The 22,669-nt window shown below is 42.3% G+C and overlaps 1 protein-coding gene across 2 annotated transcripts in view; it reads right to left on the bottom strand.

The window, feature by feature from the left end:
• Positions 1 to 2,145: 2,145 nt before the first annotated feature.
• Positions 2,146 to 22,669, bottom strand: part of LOC109939028 (zinc fingers and homeoboxes protein 3) — a 57,603-nt gene continuing 37,079 nt past the window's right edge. For both annotated transcript variants that reach the window (XM_048608271.1, XM_048608269.1), the window contains 2 exons: positions 14,984 to 18,063; positions 2,146 to 9,974 (listed from right to left, as the gene is read on the bottom strand). In XM_048608271.1, the coding sequence (XP_048464228.1) occupies positions 9,964 to 9,974; positions 14,984 to 17,891 (2,919 nt within the window). In that variant the 5' untranslated portion in view covers positions 17,892 to 18,063 and the 3' untranslated portion in view covers positions 2,146 to 9,963. The remainder of the gene's footprint in view (positions 9,975 to 14,983; positions 18,064 to 22,669) is intronic.

Here is a 22,669-nt window from a genome sequence, read left to right as displayed (position 1 = left end):
CTGTTCTTCATGGGCCTCTTATGGCACGAACACAGTTATTGTTTGACAGTCAACAGAGTACGGCTTTGTGTACAGGCTGGGCATGTGTAAGCAGATACACTTACTTATCAGACCAAGTGATGCAGCTCAGCAGTTTCAGCAAGCAAACCAACGCACAGCCTGATTGGCTGGAATTCATTGCCAGCAGCTACGAAATCAGCACAGGACTATGAAACCATACCTTGTGTACACTGTGATTCACGGCACTACAAAATTAATTATACTTTACCAATAAAAAAAGCTTTGTTTTAAACAGGATAGTTATTAGGTCATCTAGTGTTTGGCACCAAATGATTTACAGCAACCTACAAAGTAGTGTAGACCAGGATCAGTGGGTTTGCTTCCTTTGGGTGTAGTTCATCAAAACCTGGAATCTAAAGCTCTATAGCTGATGTACAAATGGAACAAAGAACTGTCTCTTTAAAACATCTTATAACCTAACTCTGAATTCGGAGAGAGCATTATCAAGACCCATTTTCTTCTTATGTTACAGGGGAGAAGGGGTGTGTATCATGTGAATACCTTAGCACAATTATTATTGGATGAAATGATGCAGAGGTGCCAGTGTTGGACTGGGGTGGACAAGGTCAGAAATCACATGACACCAGGTTATAGTCCAACAGACTTATTTGAAAGCATAAGCTTTCAGAGCCTCACTCCTTCTTCAGGTGTTACATACAGCACACCATACAAATATCTGGAGCAAAACAAAGGGGTGAATCCACTGGGACCTGCAAACATTTTCTTGAGTTTTAACTCAGTTTCACCCTCAAGGAAAAACATTGTGGTCTCTGCCTTTCAAACACAATCCATATTTACTAAATCGACCTGTTCCTCAATACACTGTGCTATACTCAGAAGTATTTCCCCGGTAGAACTGTAAGGATTTCCTTCAAGCAACTGTGTGAAGCCACTTGGAACTACTGTGCAATACCTGGGTGAACCAGGTGTCTGGAACAACCCACCCCGATCTCTGCTCCTCCAACTCTAGCCTCTTGTGCATTTGAGTTTTTTTTTTTAAAAATCAGAGGCTGTTGCTTCAATCACCTTAAAGCCTGAACATTTCTCTCTAGTCCACTGTACTTCACTTTTTACATACTAATAAACACATATGAATTAGAAGTAGACTGTTCAGTCCCTCAAACTTGATCTGACATTTCATAAAATCATGGCTCACCTCCTGTGTTTTCTGTCTAGCCCCTCCCCGGGTCTGTCAATAATCTATCCAACACAAAAGCAAACTCCTGCAATGCTGGAGATCTGAAATATAAACAATGTATTGGAGAATTTCAGCAGGTCTGACACTTGTGAAGAGAGAGAAACAAAGTTAACTTTTGGAGTCCAACATGACCCTTCTTCAGTAAGCTTATCTAACCTGGTCTAAAAAGTATTAAGTATATAAAAATTGTAGAGTCATGGAGTCCTATAGCATGGAGACAGACCCTTTGGCCCAAACGGGGCCATGCCGACCAAAATTGACCAAACTTTACACATATCTATGTCAAGTTTTTTTTTTGGTAATTGCTCCTGTGGACATTATAAAATGTTAAATATAAATGTAAGCTGTTGTTGATTTAGTAGCCTTGTTCCACCTGACTCAAGAAATAGTGATTATGGATTGGAAATAGATCATTGAGCACAATTGGACTTTTTCCTTTTTTGTAATTTTCTGGAGAGATACAATTTTGTTCTCTGGATAATGAGTGGCATAAGGAAGATTGTATTTATGCCCCTTGACCTAACAAGGTTATGGTGGGACAGCTCCCTTGAAGCAGATATACAAAATAAATATACATACAAAAATGGAGCGGCTTCCTCAATCACGAAAAATTGTAACCAATATTGTTATGTGAGCCAGAGGGGTAAGAGTGGTCAATTACTGAGGTGGCTGGCACTATATCAATGCAACTTTTTTCAAAACATTTACAGACTGCTACAAGGAAGAGAATGTATATTGGATGGCACATAGTTTCTTGTGGGCTCCAGCAGCATACCTTTTCCCATATGTGGGCTCAACAATCTAGCTGAATGCATTGGAAGGAAAATACAAAAGCAAATGCAATAATTCAAAAAGGAACTTGGAAATTAAAAAGAAACCAGTCAAGATTTATTTGAAAATTTTAATCAAATAATTTAGCATTTTTTTTCAATTTAATAGATCAAAGTATACTAGTAATATAAAATACACAAACACAGCTGTTGGAGGATGCATTTTACAATTCAACGATGATCAAATCCATTTGAGGGCAAGATTCACTATTGACTGCTTTTGCTGGTTCCTACAGCCTATCATCAAAGGGTAGTTCCAAGGCCTTGGCAATACACTTTGCTTTAGCAGCTTCCTGGGGTTGACAGGGTAGGGAAGGTGCAACGGTCAGCTTCATCCCAGGATTGTTTTATTTAATAACTTACTATGAAGAATCCAAGTCAACATCCCCAGAATCTTTTCTTCTATTAAAAGTTTGTACCGGAGACATTCGATGGAGTAACTGTGTGCAAAGGGCTTGAACATTAGGAAGTGCCTTCTTTTTCCATGTTCAATTGCTCTTCCTTCCTCACTCTTTCTGAGATAAGAGTTCTTGCCTTGAGGAACAAGGAGCTCAACATGTAGACAATTATAACTCAGTGTTAATGAAAAGTAAATCAAACAGAAAAAGCTCAAAATTCATTCCATCTGGGTATAATGTCATTACCAAGTGCAAAATAACAGTACTCAGTGAAGTGTGCCTTGATATCATTCTACGGGATTTGTCCATCTCAGCCACCATCAGTAGATTTGATAATGCTGTCTCCTGGTGGCTGCACCCTCTCTGGCATAAGACATTGCACCACAGTTGGAAAAGCTGACAATCCAGTGACTAGTCATCACACAAGCAGACAAACTTATGAGTCCAAAAAGGCTGACTGGCAGAGCTCAAAAAAGCAACAATGGATTTCAAAGGAAGTTGTGGAAAAATACCAAAGCTAACAGCATTTCTTTTAGCACAGTAAAAAAAGAGGAGTGGTAAAGGAGAATGCCGCCATCAATGACAGATGCGGGTAAGACTAGAATGAAAGACTGCATTAAATGAACATCTAGTGTCCACTGAGGAAAGGACAAATGCCAAAGGTTCAAAAGAGAACCTAAAAGTGTGGCCTGGGGAGGAATTTATCAATTTAGTACAAATTATAAAAGTGTACTGGGTAAAATAATAGGACTTTAGATAAGTTACAGAAATTGATTGATTCCAACATATGGTATTAAAGGAAAAGGTGCAGCAACTGTAGATTCATTGGTCAGAATTTCCCAGTGTAATGCAAGTTTGAATATAGTGGCTTCAACTTGAAAAAGTGTAAATTCCCACTCAACTAAGTATTAATGAAACCAAGAAGCTATGGACCAGTTAATTCTGGAGAGAATGGAATCTATTATCAGGGACACAACAAAAGAATCAAGGTGGACTGGTAAAATTAACTGTCTAATTTAGGTGACATTGTATCAAGAGTTCATTATATTTGTCTCCCTCTCTTTCTACCTTCTCCTAATCTTATACTGCTGTACTGCCCATAGTGAGTAGTGCTTGTTATTTTAATTAGGAATAAGTGATTTGGTGGTGACTTATAGAGAAAAAACAAAATATAGAATTCATTATTATGGTGGACTGCCACAAGCCATTTGAAAAGATTATGCACAATGTGTGAACAGAAATAAAAGCCCACTAAAGTAGGAAGTATCTTGTAGCATGGGCTGTGAGTTGGATATGAAGTAGGCAATTTTTGTATAAGGCTCTGATCTTAAGAAGGAGATATTGGCATTGGACTGGATATAGCACACCAGAATGTTGCTAGGGTTGAATGATAAAATGATTAGGAGGCACACAATCACAGCCTATATGCCCTTGAGTTTAGATACTTGAGGAGCAATCTCATCAAAGTGTTCAAAATAATTAATGGATTTGAACAGATATAAAGGGAAATGATATTCTCTGGTGGGAGAAATCAAGGACAGAAGACAAAATATTTAAATTAGAGATAGAGTGAAATTAAGAAGCACCTTTTTTTCCCTCCACATACGAGGTAGTGGAAGTGTGGAATTCTTTCCCTCAAAATTGATGTTCTCAAGATAGCGGTCAGTAGATTTTTACTAGGTGAGTGAGTGTGGGATGAACATATTTCAGAGGAATTGAGCTGCACATCACCCAGAATCTAGCAGGTGGGCAGAAGAAACTAAACTGACTACTCCATGTTCTGACACTCCTGTGTAAGAGGGTTGTATTAGTCTGGTACATATTTATTTCCTAGAACTGCAAAGTTGTGGCTAACTTTCAAACAAAACGGACAAAGGAGCAAATACACTATTCTCAATTAAAACACTACATTACCTTTGTCATTTTTGCAAGCAAACCTAAAATGACGTTCAATATATACAATATGTAGTGCTGCTCCCCGCCTCCACCGCTCTGCCCCCAGCCTCTCCAGACATACACGCAACGCAACAATTTCACCCCTATGAATCACAACTTTGCGGGGCTAAATGTCACAGTGTTTTAATACTTGGATTTTACGCAAATAACACTGAATACAAAATCTTTCAGGCTTTTTTAGGGGTATGGGAAGGGAGCTGTTCTAAGGCAAGGAGGAAGGGTTTGTGAGAACCAGCAACCATCATGGTCTCCCTTACCAGGTTGGAGAGAGAATGAAACAAAACAGTGGTATCCACAGCAACTTAGTTTTCAGATTCAAAACTCAAGTTCAAATTAAAATAAAAGCACATAGACGATCAAAAGGCATTTGGATTCATACACAAGAGCAATGCAACATCACAGCCATTTGGCATCACCGTATTACACAATTGCTAATGGACTAAAGCTGGCTATCAAGTGAGACTGAGCAGATCCTCACACAATGACACAGTATACAGACAGCAGGAGGAAGCTGGCAGAAGTTTCTCTCCCTGAAAGCACAAGGCAACTGCTCAGCTATAAAGACAAAACCAGGCCATTAGCAATCAACAGCATCCTGGAGCAGAACAGAACAGAACATGCATGCTTAACAACTTAAAATAAAAAGTGAAATGTTTCATATTCCACACCACCCCCTTCCCCCTCACTACCCATCCAGTATATTGTACAGCAGTATACTGCTGCTGAAGTGTACTATGCTGATCTATACAAGTCACACATTTCTGGTGAGCCAAAATGTCCATCTGGTGCCTCAATAAAACCATTTTCCATTTGCTTAGGCCAACGGCTTGGGAATTCCCTGAATCATACTACTTTCTTTAAGACCGTTCGTAAAGCACACCTGTTTCACCACACTCCTTTGTCACCTATTTGTTTTTTATGTGCCTTGGAGCTACATTTTGTACGGTTACACTCCTGTGGAGGGATGTTTATCTACCTCATAGACATTACACAAATAAAAATTGTTGAGATAGTTTGTTCAGCCAGAGAAGGAGAGTGAATAAATACTGAACTCATTCGAACTTTATTCAGCATCTGCATGTCCATATGTTCCAGCATAGACAACTGGAATCAGGCAGAGGAAACCTGCAAAAAGCTGTTTCCCCATCCTTGTTCAGGAACACCAAAGCCAACTGCAATATCTTGTTAAGATTACCAAATAGTGTTGAATAAAAGACAAACCCTGGGGGTATATTTTGCTGAATGTAATTTACCAGATCAGAGTTTAACTGCACTGAACAAGCTGCTGGCGAAAAGCCCAGCCTGATTTTGATGTTTGCAGTTCAAATTAGTGAATTTTAAACAATTTGATCTGTAAAAAATATTGAATAACAGAGCAAGGATATGCTGACAAAGGAGTGAGATTTACGCAAGTGTGCTTACTAACAGACATAATGCTGTTCACCAACAGTGAAGAACAATTCAGAACTTCTTTATTTGCTAACTTTTCCAGGAATCTATTGCTCTTAGAGTTTAAAACTGCTTTGCTCATATTCTTGTTTATATTTATTCCAATTCCATACCATCAGGTATAGGTATGGAAAGAAAAAGGCCAAAACCATTTATACAGAAAGAGCCTGTGGCTTTTTTTCCATCATTGTGAACACTGTAGTGTGCATAGGATTTGGCGGAAATGCTTCACCAATCATTTTCCAGTTAAAGACAGGGCGACAATGTCATGGCATTGACTATTTCCTGCACTCCAAATAGACCTTGCAAGCCACTGAGTTGTAGTCAATAAGAAACTCACCAACAACTTCTCAAGGGCAATTAGGAATGAGTAATAATGTCTTTCCAATGTGGCTGATTCTTAACTTACTCTAAACAGTAGCCACCTGATTCAAGGGCAATTAGGGACATGCAACAAAGAGTGGCCTTCCGTGTGAAGCCCACATCACATAAATTCTTTTTAAGAATGTGGTTGTCAGAACACTGAAAGAAATGTAAAATTCGGGGAGGAATAAATGAAAACTTTCTTTCCTTGATCATTAAACAAGTGCTAGAAATTAATGTCAGGGTTCAATGGAGATTAATAAATATATATAAGTCAATCCCCTTAATTAGCCTTCAGTCTTGTAACTTACTCCCAAGCATTCCCTACGTTAATTCCCTAATATATTACAGAAAGCTTTATTTTCTCCTTTAAACTAAATGCCATGTCATACTACATCACTTCCTCTGATAATCATACTTCCCATCAGTATTAAAAATATAGGGCGGGAGGCATAACGTACCTCCTTCACCAAAGCACACCTCAGATGGCCAACTCAATTCATTCCTCTTATATGTCTAATTTTTCGGTGATGGTGAGCGTCACTTTAAAGTGTAGTGCATTTTCTTGTTGACCAGTATAAGCAGGCATTTCATCCATAATCTGTTACATACCAAAAGGTTGTAAGTGGCACAACCGCCTGCTTGCTGTTTCATATTTATCTTAGTTTGTTCCCAGCTTAAAATAAGACCGGTTGGTCTGACGTGCCTGCAAGGCTTTGGTCTTTCCTTCCCAATTTCTCCCCCTCATGAAGCAAGTGACTCTTCAACAGCCAGCTTTCTATGGTTGACCATAAACCTTGCCAAGGTGGCCATTTTGGATTTTTAATCATAGTTGGCATTGCTGAGCAGCAAGCATTTTATTATCCATCATTAGATGATGCCAGAACGTGATCGTAATGGCAGTGGTGCGTCCTTAAGTGAAACAGATTGACACAACAGACTGTGAGGCTGCTTCAGGGGCAGTCAATTGACCCAGGACTGGAGTCACCCAATGGACAGAATGGCTAAGGATAGCAAAGTTCCCTGCCCTAAAGGACATTTTGTTTTACAACGACGTGACATATTTATGACGGCTTTTACTGATATCAGTATGTCACTATGCCTGCACATTAGTCCCAGCAGATGCGTGGGGAGGAAAGAAAGAACATATAATCAGGATCCACCCTCATTGAAACGTGTAATTATGTACTTCCGACAGAGAATCACTGAATAGTAACCCAGAGGTGAAATATTGAGTGTCATTACCCTCTTGAACACTAGGCTTCAAATTGTAGCCATCTACGAAAGTCCGAGCTTTGACTGGGTGGCGTGGGAAAAACCTAGCAGCCTTGTTCATCTGTATACTTGAGTTACCCATTCCACAACCTCACTAGACCAACTGCCTTTGAAGGAAATCTTACTGTTGCAAGTAAAATTAATCCTCAATCCAAAACTGCATGACTTTCAGAACTGGATTTGGGTTTCTGACAAAAGTAGCTTTAAATTCCAATTGTTGACAACGGAATTCAAACATGTTGCAATTCTAGCAATAATCTTGATTGCTATTTTGATAAAATTCTCATTGTGGATTAGATGAACTGCTGGTTTACTAAAAGGATGTGGAGTGACATAAGATTTGCTCTGCCAAGGGGCGTTTTACTCTACCAACAACTAAAAGCATCAAAATTATGACTAAAGCTTCAAATCAAATATTGCCGCTGAATTTCACAAATATAGGAGGGAACTGTCTTTATCCAACACAATCACATAGAAACAGACAAAGGCAACTCACCAGGAAATGCTGTCAGCCTTACAATAAAACATTTAAAGAAGGGCAACAGTTCCATAATTACTAATTCCATCCCATTATCTAGAAAGAAGAAGGGATCTGAAAATATAAGAATTACTTTTGAAAAGACCAGATAATGGTTAACCAAAGAAGAAAAATGTTGCCATCAGCAACAACTATTAAATCATTTGAGAATCTAATCTGGTAAATTAAGGGCTCATGGTGCAAAAGCCCTTCATGTACCTGCCTCCCCACCAGTTTCTTCACAGAAACAAGTTTTAGTTTTGCATGAAAGCAGGGTTATCTCTCGGTCAAACATCAACTACGGAATACATTCAGCAATCAGAAGAAAGGGCTAGCTGAGTGCAATAAGTCTAGAACCATCTTTCCCAGCTTTAGCTTCTCAGTAGCACCAATCTGATAATCCAACAGTTCTGCCTTAAAACCTGCTCATTTTTCCATGTGTCCTACCATAACCCAAACAGATCCCATCTCACAGATTTCTGAAGAAGGGTCCAGACCCGAAACGTCAGCTTTCCTGCTCCTCTGATGCTGCTTGGCCTGCTGTGTTCATCCAGCTCTACACCTTGTTATCTCAGATTCTCCAGCATTGGCAGATCCTACTATCTCTCTCCCCTCTCACAGATCCTTCCTTTCTTTTTCGAGTCTTTTGATAAAGACCTGCCTTTAGCAAAAAAAATTATATCTTTTTGGTTTCTCATAGGGACAATAACTGTTTAATACACACACACACACCCACATTACATATACATATTTTTTAACTTAATACAGTCCTGCCTGCATGTTATTTCCTGGGCAATTCCCATTCTGTCGAGCACAGAACTAGCCCCTTGTTCATGCCACTGAATAAAATGTGAACCTATTTGTTGCTGCTTAAATACCAAATGCTTAACTGGACATCCAAGTGAATCCAGTTACATTGTAACCCTAGTAAAAATTACTTTCCAAAATAATGCTTCTTGTAAATGCCATTTTGGTATATCCTGTCCCACATAAAGTGAGTGGCATGAGGCTCTAAAAGAAATGCTTAATGTTTTTTTAAACCCGGTTCAAGAGCTCTATTGACATTAAGAGATGTCATTAAGATCAGGGGATCTAACCGCCTCACTTCACTGTCCTTGCACTAACATGTCCTGCAAGGTTACTCTCTACTTTGTGGCTGATAATTCACTTATTGGTGCATGCTGTACTTTGCCACACAGCCATTAATTGCCATTGCTATCTGTAGATGGGAATTGGTTTAATTGCCCATTGTTCCATACATAAAGTGCCATCTGAAGCACAGATACAAAATGAGGGGGAATGGGAGATTTGGGGGAAAATGGTTCAGGGGAGGGAAGTAGAAAAAAACAGGTTAAATATCAAGAAAGTAAAAATTAAACTGATGCTGGTCTCATTCCTTGTGCAAGCAGAGATTTAGGAAATGATTTTACAAACAGGTTTCTTCCTGATGAGGAATGATGGCCCAACAAGAATATCTCAGTGCTTGGCTCTGTTTCAAACATCGAACGTCAGCACCACCACCATCACAATTATCTCAATATGGATTCACCTGATAAATGACATAATTTTACAAACATGTTAAAAGTTTGCTCTTTGACCGGTCACTTACAAAGAGCTTCGTGCACTGAAGTGAATTCTTTGACTGTGGCAACTGCTGGGTGCTAAAAATGCAGGTGGGCACCTTGTCCTTCCTGCATCAGTTATGTCACTGTCTATTTACAGTAACAGTGCCATGACACACACGCACACACACATAAAACCAAGTGTTTGAACCACAGCTGCAGTCTCCCATAACAGCATTTGATCAGTCCGAGTAGCAGCGACAGGCAGATTTAGGCCCCAAAACAGTCGAAGACTTTCTTCAGCCAGAAATAAACCACAGCATCATTCCTTTTCTTTGAAGGTGGCCACCTCGCATCATTCTGCTTCTGCAACAGGAAAGGGAAAAATAGCATTGTAAGAGACACTTCACAAGGCATGCACAAATGTTGACGGTTTTGGAAATCAATGGACAATGTTTTTTTTCTTAGTTGAGCACTAAATCTCCATGAAGCTCAGAGGCAATGGCGCAGTGTTATTATCTCTGAACTATTAATTCAGAGTTTAATTCCTACTACAGCAGATAGTGGAATGCGAATTCAATTTTTTAAAAAAAATCTAGAATTAAGAATCTAATAATGACCATGAATCCATTGCTGATTGTCAGGAAAAGCCCATCTGGTTCACTAACGTCCTTTAGTAGTCTGGCCTACTTTTGACTCCAGACCAACGGCAATGTGGTTAACTCTTAACTGACTTCTGGGCAATTAGGGATGGGCAATAAATGCTGCCTAGCCAGTGATGCCCTCATTTCATGAATAAATTTTTAAAAACTGAAGATTGCTGAAGTCCAATAAACAACTGAAGCAAATGCATCACAGGGTATCAGTCACTTCTTCGTTAGATCAATAAAAAGTTTGCCAACTCTCTAGGATTAACCCTAGTTCCATCAGATGGAATTAAAACTAGCTCTATTCTTTTATGGAATATGTGCATCACTGGCAAGTTCAGCATTTGTTGCCCATCCCTAACTCATTCATCACTGGTCCCTTGCAGAAGAGGATGACTCTCTTCCCCTCTCAGGGTGAGTTTGTAGGTGGCTGTACAGACCAATGTGGCTACCGCAGGCTCTGTTACACTTGGGGCAGATGGTAGTCACAGGAAGGGTGGGTGGGGCATTGATATAGCAGTGCATTCCCTTTGCTGTTTTCGCCTGGCTTCCTTCTTTTTCCAACGGCAAGTCTCGACGTGCTCAATGCCTTCCTGGATGCTCTGCTTCCACTTTGCACGGTCTTGGGCCAGTGATTCCCAGGTGTCTGTGGGAATGCTGTACTTCGCCAGTGAGGCCTTGAGGGTATCACTGAAGCAATTCCTCTGTCTACCTGGGGTTTGCTTGCCGTTTTGAAGCTGGGAGAAAAGTACCTGAGTACCTATCAGTTGATGGGCTTACTCAGCCATTTCAGTTAAAAGTCAATCACGTTGCCATGGGTTCAGAGCCACATGTATGCCAGACCATGAAAGAATGGCAAATTTCCTTCACTAAAGTGCATTGGTGAAACAGCTGTTTAACAACAGTTCATATGCTCATCGTTACAAAGACTACTTTTATTGGCCAAGCTTTATTAACTTATTTTAAGTTCCACCATCTGTTATTTAGAGTCATAGAGAAGTACAGCATGGAAACAGACCCTTCAGTCCAAATGTCCATGCCAACCAGATATCCTAAATTAATCTAGTCCCATTTACCAGCATTTGGCCCATATCACTCTAAACCTTTCCTGTTCATATATCCATCCAAATGCCTTTTAAATGTTGTAATCCTCCACCACTTCCTCTGACAGTTCTTAGATTACTAGCTGGAGACAGGAAGTCACATGATGAAACCCTCATGAATACAGCTGACCAGAAGTGCAGCTGTATTTGTCAAAGGCAAGGGGACTTCTCTAACAGGAACAACCCAACATGTTTTCAATATACATCCAAGTATGGAAAAAAACTGAATATTAGCAACAAAGCCTATTGACAGCACTGAGATTGTCACTCACAGATCAAAGGACAAGTTCTGGTTCTTAATTACACCATCTAAGGGACAAAGTTAACCACTTAGATTGGAAGACCATAAGATAATAGGAGCAGAATTAAGCCATTCAGCCCATCATGGTTGATATGTTTCTCAACCCATTCTCCTGTCTTTTCCCTGTAACTCTTCCCTATGTTGTGATCAATAGCAAGTGAGGTGAAACCCAGCTTTTAATTGAGCCTTTAGTACAGGCATTCGGAACTGGTCTCTCGTCTGGTTGTTGTCTGAAAGAGATACATCTCTACTAGGTGAAAATATTATTCTAGTACATCATAGTTAGTGGGTGTTCTTCATGTCTGAGTCTCAACAGAGGTGGTGGTACCAGGGCTAGTATCTCTAACCCACAGGTAGGCCATCTCAAAGCTCACACATAAGCATTTCTCAACCTGGCACGCTGGATAGGAATCAAGAACAGGAACAAGGGATTGTTTAGCCCGGTGCAGAGTCTACAGATATTGAAGCCAACTACAAGGCATTTTTCGATTCCCAACATCTCATATAAGATGTTCCTTTAGCAGAAATTTGGCCCTGAATCAGAGTCTATAGGGCTTAGTGCCAACATCATTACAGATAAGGGTGCTTTTTTCTTCCAAAATAGCCATAACATTTATACTGTGAATTACTGCAAGTTTTAAAGAAATATCTCCACAATCACATTTTGTTGCACAATCAGGGTTGCCAATCCTCCAGGACTGCCCTCACGTCTAAAGACTTGAAAAAACAATTTCCAGGACATGTTTGTGAGCAGCCCAAGGGGAAGAAAGTCAAAGGTACAATAAAAAAAAGTTTGAATTCTTTGATCATGTCCTTCACTTGTTGTAAGGAATAGAGCAAAGCTGTTAGAATTACCATCAATATTAATCCGATCAGGTAATGAAGACAAGCATCCACATTAGATTGGCTTGGAAGGGCTGTGTGAATGTGACGTCAGCTGACACGTGGCAAGAGTATTGCGGGAAAAGAGGAAAATAAGGAGCTCGTACGATGACGCGTCCAGCAATACATCCAACCAAAGGTGGCATTCATAAGGACAATACTTGTCACATTCACGCTCAGAAATGAAGCCACAGGACAAGAGCAAGTCTCCTAGTACATACTGGCAGAAACATTAACTTTTTTTAGCAAGGTTCCTATCATATCTTGCCGTTCTATGAAGAGGGCACCATTCTGCACGACCATAGCATTTTACAAACAAGTAAACCTTTTTGTGGCTCTACTACCTAATCTGCTTATGCACTCATAACTTTAAATACAGATGATAGGACACCCAGAGTGGCCTTCAACTAAAAAATGCATTTAAAAAAATACAAAATTCTGTTAATTCATTAGCAGTAATCTAGGGCAGTGCTTTTAAACTGTGTGCAGTGACACAGTAAGAAGTGTGCCATGAAATTTTAGGCAAGCAGCACCGCTTTAACTGAGCATCGGGCCCTATCTAGGCTTCTCATCTCCTCCCGTGTCTGTTTCTGTTATTGAAGGCGTTATCCGCCAACATCAGGCACTCTTATTGACGGTACATGTACACGCCTCCAAAGCCACGTGCACAGACTTCCAATACAATGCATGCGCAGACATTCGACACGTACTATTTGTTTCATTGAAGCGTGCCTTGATACTGAAAAGGTTGGGAACCATTGATCTGGAATTACACTTTATGTGTAGAGTTGCACTTCCATTATTTTCCTCAAAGTATCAGTGCTGTTGGTACTATTGGTACAGATGCAACTATTATCCATCCCTTAATTGGCCTGAGAAGGTGGTGGGGTCTTCCTAAGCAGAAGCTGTTTTTCCCACTTAGCGGCTCACTACTTCAAATGCAACCCTATACAGCAACCAGTGGGGATTGAAGTCATGGGTAATTTCTGCATTACAATACTGACTATACATCAAACATACTTAATTGGCCGAAAAATGCTGGGATGGCCAGTGATCATGAAAGGCAGTATGTGAATGAACTTAAAAGCAAAATAGTGCGGATGCTGGAAATGTGAACAAACACAGCAAATGCCGAGAAACGCAGCAGGTCTGCAGCATCTGTGGAGAGAGAAAGAGAGTTAATATTTCGAATCCGACATTGCTGTTCTTCAGGATATATAAATAAGTCATATTTCATTCATTCTCAGGATGCGGGTGCTGCTGAAAGCTGGCATTTATTAACCATCCTCCTAGCTGCTCGAGAAGGTGATTGTGAACTTTCAAGTACCAGTGTATTGTGTGTGCTGAGGACACTTATGTAGGAAGTTCCAGAATTTTGACCCAACAAAGAATAATCGACTTAGGTGCACGTCATAATTTGTGCAACTTGGAGAAGAAGCTGGATAGAGGAATACCTACGGTACATACAAGGAAAGTTCAAGAAGGCTTTTCACCACCACCTTCTCAAGGGCGTTTAGGGATGGGTACTACAAATTGGTCCATTCAGTTATGCCTACATCCCATGAAAGAATAATTTTAAAAAAAGGTATTCCCACAGACTTGCCACTTTTGTGTTTCTTTATGATTAAGAAGTATCAGGATCCCTTCCCTGAAGAACAACAGTGACCCCATTTGGGAGGGTCAATACAGAAACTTCAATGGCCATTTTACTCCCACAAACGACCTGTATATCGATCTTACATGCTACAGTAGAATTTGTACACACACTGCCTGGTTTGTTGGTCCGCTACCATGATCACTACATCACCATACCCAGCAACGCAGAACTCAACGCTACTTTAAAAGTGAGAGAAAGCAAAAAACTGACAGTAACCTGTAATTCCATGATGCCAAATCATGCAAAATAAGAAATGGATTGCTTTGTACAAACTTCAAGGGAAATGTCACATTCTAAGATATTTTTAACAGAAACTCATAACAATCGGCTCAATTAAAATCCTTCAGAATGGAAAAGGATAATAATCACTTTGAATTTGGTGGCCATTTTAGCCTTCTATAGTAGCTTGGTTGGCAAAGTTTGGATAACTTATTATAACAACCTATTATGATCTGGAATGCATTGTCTGAAAAAATGGTAGGGGTAGATTAAGTATTGACTTTTAAATAAGGGATAAACAGCAAGGTCACGGGACTCGACACGTTAACTTTCGTTTTATTCTCTCCACTAACAAACCTGCTGAGTTTCTCCAGCACTTGTCTGTTTTGTGCCTTTTGAGGGGCTCATCTCAGAAGCATCCTAGTCTTGAGCCACTCCATGAGCGGTACCATTCGGGCACCCACGGCGAGAGACCAGTCCCTTGTTTTATATTTCTTCCACATCTCTTTTTAAAATCAACCCTAGCTTTTACTGAAAACCGCGCTGGTCCGCACTTCAGGCCTCACCGGAGACGTTCTCGGTGTCGAACTCGTTCAGCTCGGCTTGGCCCTCCCGCGTCGACGGCGCATCCCAGTTGTCGCTGTTGTCCGTCACGTCCGAGTAGGCCTCCTCCACCGCGGCGGCGGCTGAGGCCGAGGAGGCGGCTGAGGCGGAGGCCGTCAAGCGCGGCGCTCCCCTGGCCTTCTCGGCCCTGTCGGCCTCGCCGTTGGTCGACTGCTGGTCCTCGTTGCTGAAGTCGGACATGTACATGGCGTCCTCGGTCTGCTTCTCGGCGAACCAGTCACGGACCTGCTCGTAGCTCATGCTGGAGCGCTCGCAAAGGCGGTCGAGGTCCTCCTCGTGTAGCGCGCGGTGCTGCGTGTAGTATTCGAACAGCACCGCCTTCCCGCCCTTTTTCGAAGGCGTCCGTTTGGGCCGGTAACCGTCACATGGTACGTCACTGATCAGGCTGTTGCTGCCCGAGCGGATGGCGTAGATCCCCTTCTTGTAGTCGTCGTACCACTTCAGCTGGCCGTTCTTCAGGGCGTAGCGCGCGTCGCCGAACCAGCGGACGACCTCGGTGCGCGGCAGTCGCGACTTAATGGCCAGCTCGTCATACTCCTCAACGGTCGGCCACTGGGTCCGCATGAACTGCAGCTTCATCAGGTGCAGCTGGTGCACCGTCTTCTTGTTCTGGCCTTTGTACTTGACCGGGTTGGGCGGCGACGCGCCCGGCGGCTGCGACGCTTTGCCGGCCTTGGGCTGCGGCCCGCACGTGCCCGAGCCGTCCCTCGCGCAAACCTTCAAGGGGCTCACCTTGAGCCTCTCCGGGGCCACGATCAACCGCTTCATGTCCACCGAGCTGCTGTCGCTTGGCGTCCCCTCGCCGTCCGACTCTTCCTCCTCCTCGTCGTCGTCGTCCTCGTCCTCCTCCGCTTCCTCCTCCTCGCCGGAGTCGGCGTCCGCCCGCCCGCCGCCTTCCTCGGCCCGCCGCCGGGCCTTGGCGGCTCTGTCGTCGGGCTTGGCTTTCCGCCGTTCGGCGAACCAGAGGTCAATCTCCCGCCGGGTCATCTTGGTCTCAGCCCGCAGCCGGTCGACTTCTTCCTCGGCCGGGAAGGGGTTCTGCGCGTAGCTGTGCTCCAGGGCGCTCAGCTGCTCGGCCGACTTGCCCTTGAACTTGGGTGGGGTGAAGTCGGAGCTGGTCTGCCACTGGCGGCGGGCCTGGGGGGCCGGCGACGATTGGGGGCCAGCCGGCGGAGGTGGAGGCGGCGGGGTGGATGTCTCCTCAGGGGCCGGCTCGACGGAAACGGCGTTGGCGGTGCCGGCGTCGAAGGGCTGGTTGCACTTGAGGTTCTTGTAGTTGTAGCGTCGGTCGCTGAACCACTTGCGGATCTCTTTGCCCTGCAGCCCGGTGACCCTCACCAGCCGGTCGACCTCTTCGTGCTCCGGGAACTGATTCCGCAGGAAGCTCTGCTTCAAGGCGGCCAGCTGCTCCTTCGTTTTCTTGTACTTGTAGGTGCCGAACTCCGAAATCAGGCTGGTGGTGGAGAGGTGGCTGGACGTGACGGCGGCTGCCCCCGGCTGGACCGCTGTCGAGGGGGGAGCGGCCAAAATCTTGACATTGGAACCAACTACCGAGCCCCCTGCCTTCTGTACCTGAAACTTGGAGGAGTTCTGCGGTTTGGGGAGGGTGGCGAGGCTGACCGCAACTGGAGCGCCCGACATGGTGGCTCCCTTCACCACCCCGCCAGGCTGGGTGACCACAATGTTGCCCCCCTGGGTCAGTAACTGGCAAGGGAAGTTGGCCTGCAGCACATGCTGCCCTCCATTGGCATGGGTCACCTGGGTGGGCAGCACCGTGATGGTCTGCTGAGGCACACTCTGGATGATGGTGTTGAACATATTCTTGCGGGCGTCCTCGATTTCCTCCGGCGTCCAGCTAATGCCGTGCTTCAGCCGCTGGGCAGTGAACCAGATTTTGAGCTGTTCCTCCGGGTACTTGGTCACCACAGTCAGCCAGCATAGTTCAGCCTTCGAAGGGTAGGGGAACTTGTTGAAGGAGTTGTTGAGGAAGCTGTTGGAGTCCATGGCGGCGTTGTATGAAGGGATGCTGCTCAACGGGATCATGACTTTGGGAAGAGGGCTAGAGCTGTTGTTGGATGCTGGCCGTTGTATGACAGGGACTAACTGTGTCACGCCCGCCTGCAGGACAGGCACAGATACGACGGCTGTTCCATTGACGGTATGAGAAGGTGTTGTCAGACCATTGGCAGACAGAACCTCCACTACATCCCCACTCTCATTCTTTTTCACAGCCTCATCAGTCGCCCCTCCTTCATCGTTGGATTCTTCCCTCCCAGCATGAGAGACGGTGATCCGCTTGCCTTCCGGCTTGGCCTTCAACATCTTCATGATAGGCGTTTTGCTAATGGAGATTTCCGACTGCATTTCCGCTTCCTCTCCATTTTCTTTTCCGTCATTGTTTTTGGTCTCAGTGATGCTCTGCTCAAGAACTGTCTGGCTGTTCTTTTTTATGACACTCACTTTCAGGTTGGCCTCATTAGGATGGCTCAGGGTGTTGTGCACTGTCAGAGACTCTTGACTCTTGGCACTGAAGTTACACTCAACACAGACGTAAAGTTGGTCCACACTTGCGTCAGAGTGCTCTGATTCTATATGCACAGTAAATGTGTGGTAGTCCTGACTTGTGTAATTGCAGTACTTGCATTCAAAACCACCACGTTCTTGAACGTCATTATTACTGATCACTGTGAATGCCTCCTCGCTAGCAGAAAGGTCCTCAACAGGAAATGCTTGTGGCGAGGCTTCATCATCATCGTTGTATTCTGGAGTAATGTCCATTTCTGCTTCGTGCATGGTCAGGGATTTGGCCGGTATCATACAAGGAGTTGTAGACTTTCTTTTGCTGGCCATGATGAATAGCAACACTGTTGAAGAGGGAAGCAGGGGCAGAAGTCTTCAACCTCTACAAAGCACCAACCCCACCCCCTCAGTTGAGTCCTCCTTCTGCCATTAAACTTGTGTTGTTTCTTTAAGACAGTTTATCAGACACTGGATATTCAGAATGGCTCAAGGATGGCTCTACCTGCAAGACAGAAGCAAAATTAAAGTTAGAAATAAAAACAAAGTGCAGGAGAAATTTAACAGGTCTTGCAGCATCTGTGGATAGAAACAAAATAAAACATTTCAAATTTAACATGATTTCTGTTCATAGCGGACTCAATGTTAATATCATTTCTTTCTCCACAGTTGGCAGACCTGCTGAGTTCCTTAGGTATTTTCTGTTTTTTATTTCAGATTTCCAACAATCAGTGTTATGCTTTTATTAGTAAAACGTTCACTATTATCAGTACATGTATTAGCACCAGTGCACTTGGGGGTGGCACAGTGGCTAGCACTGCTGCCTTACAGGGCCAGGGGCCCCAAGTTCAGTTCCACTCTTGGGTAAATGTTTTTGTGGAGTTTACATGTTCTGCATGTCAGCATAGGCTTCCACTTGGTGCTCTGGTTTCCTCCCACAGCCCACAGATGTGCAGGTTAGGTGGATTGGCCATGCTAAAATGTCCATAATGTCTAGGGATGTGCAGGCTCAGTGTATTTGTCATGGTAAATGTGGGGTTATGGCGATAGGGCAGGGGACTGTTTGGTGGGATTCTCTTAAGAGGATCATTGCAGACTCAAAGGGCTGAATGGCCTCTTTCCACACTGCTTGGATTCTATGATTCTACTGTTCGAAAAATCCATACTATGTTAAACTTTACTCATTCATCACATCAATTCGCTCCTCTCTGTCAACAGATGTTTAAGCATTCAACTTAATCATCCCTGGTCCAGCAATAGGACATTTGTGCTGAGCTGGTTAATGTTTCATTACACTACATTACAACAATGCAATTCAGAAGTAAAAAAATTGGATTTGGACATCCTCATTTATTTTAAATATTTTGTTTTAGTCTGACACAGCTTAAAATGCTCTTTTCAGAGACAAAATCTTAATTTGTGAGGACATAATTAGAAACTGTAGGGGTAGCTGTTTCTTATAGAAATAATTTCCCATGGTTCTTGTTACATTTCACTGAGGCGCTAGTGGATGAAAAATACGGCCTCAAAGTTGATTGGTCTGAAAATGAAATATGCACAAGAGCATTCAGGAAATGCCCCAGAAAGCAATAAGTACACTACCTTAAGAGACTCTTCTTGGGGCCAGGGTTCTTTGAATGTACTTGAAAATACAGGGCTTCTATAGCTCTTGCTGCCAGCCAATGGTGCAACTCCATTAACTAGCTGAGCATTTAGTACTGTGATGCAGACAATGTTGGGGGCACATAGTGGCATGACATGTAGATGACATCAGAAGTGACAAATTGATGAGAGTATAAAGAAATTCACAAAACTTTGCAAAATAGATTATAACATATTTGGACCTCTGGTTCACAAAATACACAACTACTGGAAATTTTCTTCTTGTCAGTGAGGGTCAGTATAGAGTAACTAATTGACTGATCATAGAAAGCAATATCTATAACTTCATAAATTTTATGTCATGTAATTTTGGGATGATAGATGGTAAATTAGATGGCCCCCTATCTTCTTCCATACATGTTCATGGAATGTCAAATGTCCAAAGCCAAATAGATGCATTAACTCCCAACATGTCCAGAGGATGCAAGTGGCATAAAATTATGGGATCAATGACAGATATTGCATTGACAGTATGCTGTCAGTGGTGACTTCGTAATCATCCTCAAGGATTGGATGGCATACTGCTGTCCCAGCCTCTGCAGTAAACATTAACATCTATATACATTTCTCTTTTATCATGCATAGGTGCCTGAGTTCATTACTGCACAGTCGGAGAGTTGTGTGCCCCTTATTTGGTGTGTTCCAAGACCAATTTGTCCCCTGCAATGCATGCCCCTAATGTCAGTTACATATTGCAGAACTGCCCTCTTAATATTTGTTAATTGCTGATGGTATGATTCGTATTCTCTTTGGTTAAACTCCAGCTGTGGAATAGTACCTATTATTAATGTTCATTATCTGGTTTCTTTTTACTACATAAGTATAAGTTGCTATTGTTTCAGAAAGTTAACATTAAGCAGAGATATTATCTGTCACTTTTCTTCTCAGTCTTGTGTTACTTTCCTCTGCAATTTAGTTGAAGTGATAACGATGGTAGTTAACCTAATCCTCGGGCTAGGATAAAGAAACAAATAACTTGTTCACTGGTTGAATAATTGGAAGGTTTTAAAAGAAAAAATTAAGTCACATCCCAAAATTTACCTGAAAAGGTTTTTATATTTGCTGTTGCTGTGAAATTGAATTTACGTCACTGAATCATTCAAGTTATTTGGGATTTTGTTCAGCACAAAGAAGCTGGAATGTCAGTTGTGTCATCATTGTGTTGCTCACGCATCAAATTTGTTTGACACAATGGGAAATATTCAGCAACTGAAAGATGCTGTCACCTGTTGAATTGATGCCCAGAATTGCCAAAAGGTGTGTCAGCTAAACACCCATCATATCTCCTTTACCAGAGGTTCTCTCATACAAAGCAGTTTGATTGACAGTTTGCCAAGGAAGTTCCAACACATGGAAAGCAAGGATATTATTAGATTTTGCTAAAATGTCCAACTAAGCATGGACAATGCTATTTTCCTCGTTATATTAAGGTGATGATTCAACTTCACCTAAAACTATGTATCATTCATTCATATTCTATGTAAAATAAAATGACCATTTTTATGTAATACAAGTAAAACAAATCAGTTCACTGATTCACAATCAGCCTGGTCTCACTTGAATGCTCATTGGTTAACACTTCCAATGATAGAGCAGTGTACATAGCATTGCATCAGAGATCATAGGATCCAGTGCACACAATGAGAGGTCTTTACTCTTAATAGCCCTTGCGTTAGGCTATTTAGGTGTTCAGGAGCAACAGTATATTCCAAAATCTTGCCATTACTGGATTCACTGACAGTACAACTAATGATGCTGAACTATCAAGTGAAGATAGGACATTTGGGAAAAGGAAAATGGAAGGATAAACAATAGATCAAACAACCTGATTGCTTTTTTTTATGGGGAGTTATGAGAATTATATTTAAGGACCAAATGCATGTGCAATACTTATTGTCACAGATTAGGGCACATGGAGTCACAAATGCCAATGTGCATAATTTCAAGGAACTCTTAATGCACAATACCAAGCTAATGATTAACATCATTTGCATTCATAGGTTTGACTGACAGCAGAAGCTGATGGTGTAAAAGGTCAGAATGACCACATAAATTAGCCCTATCTCCAAATCAAAAAGGCACCTTGGGCTGGCTGCCGCTGAATACAATTGGCTGCAACCATGGGCCCCCAGACAGAAGGCACCAATCCAAGGGCAATGCAACCAACAACTTCATTTTTATTCTTGTTTTTCAGATTACTCAAACAGCAAACCTCTATCAGCTCCCTTCATAAAAGGGTAAATTTCTTCATCAGGACGTATTTTAAAAATTGAAAGCACATGGGATCATAATATATTTTAAAAAGAAAATGTAGAGCAACCAGCAGCAAAAAAGAAATGCCAAGTCTCTACAAATCATTTAATCAAGTTACAGTTAGAATTTACAATTCTGAGCATTAGGAAGGATGTTGCAGCCTAAAAAGGATACAGAAGAGATTGACAGAGACAATCCCAGGGTCAAGAGGCTTTATATTATGATGTAGAAACTTCAAAATTTAAGTGTTATTCATAAGTGGGAAATGTAAGATATTATTTTATGGAAAGTGGGCATCACTGGCTAGGCCAACATTTCTTGTCCATCCTTAGTCACTTGAGAAAGTGCTGGTGAACTGCCTTCTTGGAACTACTGCAGTCCATTTCATGAAAGAAGTTCCAGGATTTTGACCCAATAGCACAGAAGGAATGACATTTTTCTAAGTCAGGATGGTGAGTGGCTTGGAGGAGATCTTGTAGGTGAAGGTGCTCCAATGTATTTGATGCTCTTGTTCTTCTAAGTGATAGTGGTTATGTATTTGAAAGGTAATATCTAAGGTGCCTTGGAGAGTTCCTGCTGTGCATCTTGTAAATGGTACATGCTTAAAGTACCATGGATTGATTGTGGAGCAAATGAATGCTTGTAAATGTGGTGTCAATCAAACAGACTGTTTTGTCCTGGATGATGTTGAGCTTCTTGAAAGGTTTAGGAGCTGCATTCCTCCAAGCAAGTGGGGAGTACTCCTTCACACTCCTGTGGACATGCTTTGGGGAATTAGGAGCTTAGTTCCTTGCTGCAGGATTCCCAGCTCCCCAACTGCTCTGTAGCCACATTATTTACATGGCTAGTCCAATTTAATTTCTGATCAATGGTAACTCCTGGAATATTACTTGACTCTTGTAAACCCAGACCTGGAATAGGCAGGTCTTGCTGCATTTGGACATTGGTTCAGTTTTTGTGTCATGAATGCTGTTGAACATTATGCAATTATCAACAAACATTCCCAGTTCTGACCATATGACAGGGAAGATCATTGATGAAGAAGCTGAAGATGGTTCGGCCAAGGGCACTATTCTGAGGACCTCCTGCAATAATTATCCGGAGCCAAGATGACTGACCTCCAAGAAACACAGTCATTTTTCTTTCTGAGATAGTAGGAATTGCAGATGCTGGAGAATCTAAGATAGCAAGGTGTA

Source organism: Rhincodon typus, chromosome 19 (assembly GCF_021869965.1).
Source record: "Rhincodon typus isolate 14 chromosome 19, sRhiTyp1.1, whole genome shotgun sequence".
Lineage (NCBI taxonomy): Eukaryota > Metazoa > Chordata > Chondrichthyes > Orectolobiformes > Rhincodontidae > Rhincodon > Rhincodon typus.
This window is presented reverse-complemented; position numbering and strand designations above follow the sequence as displayed.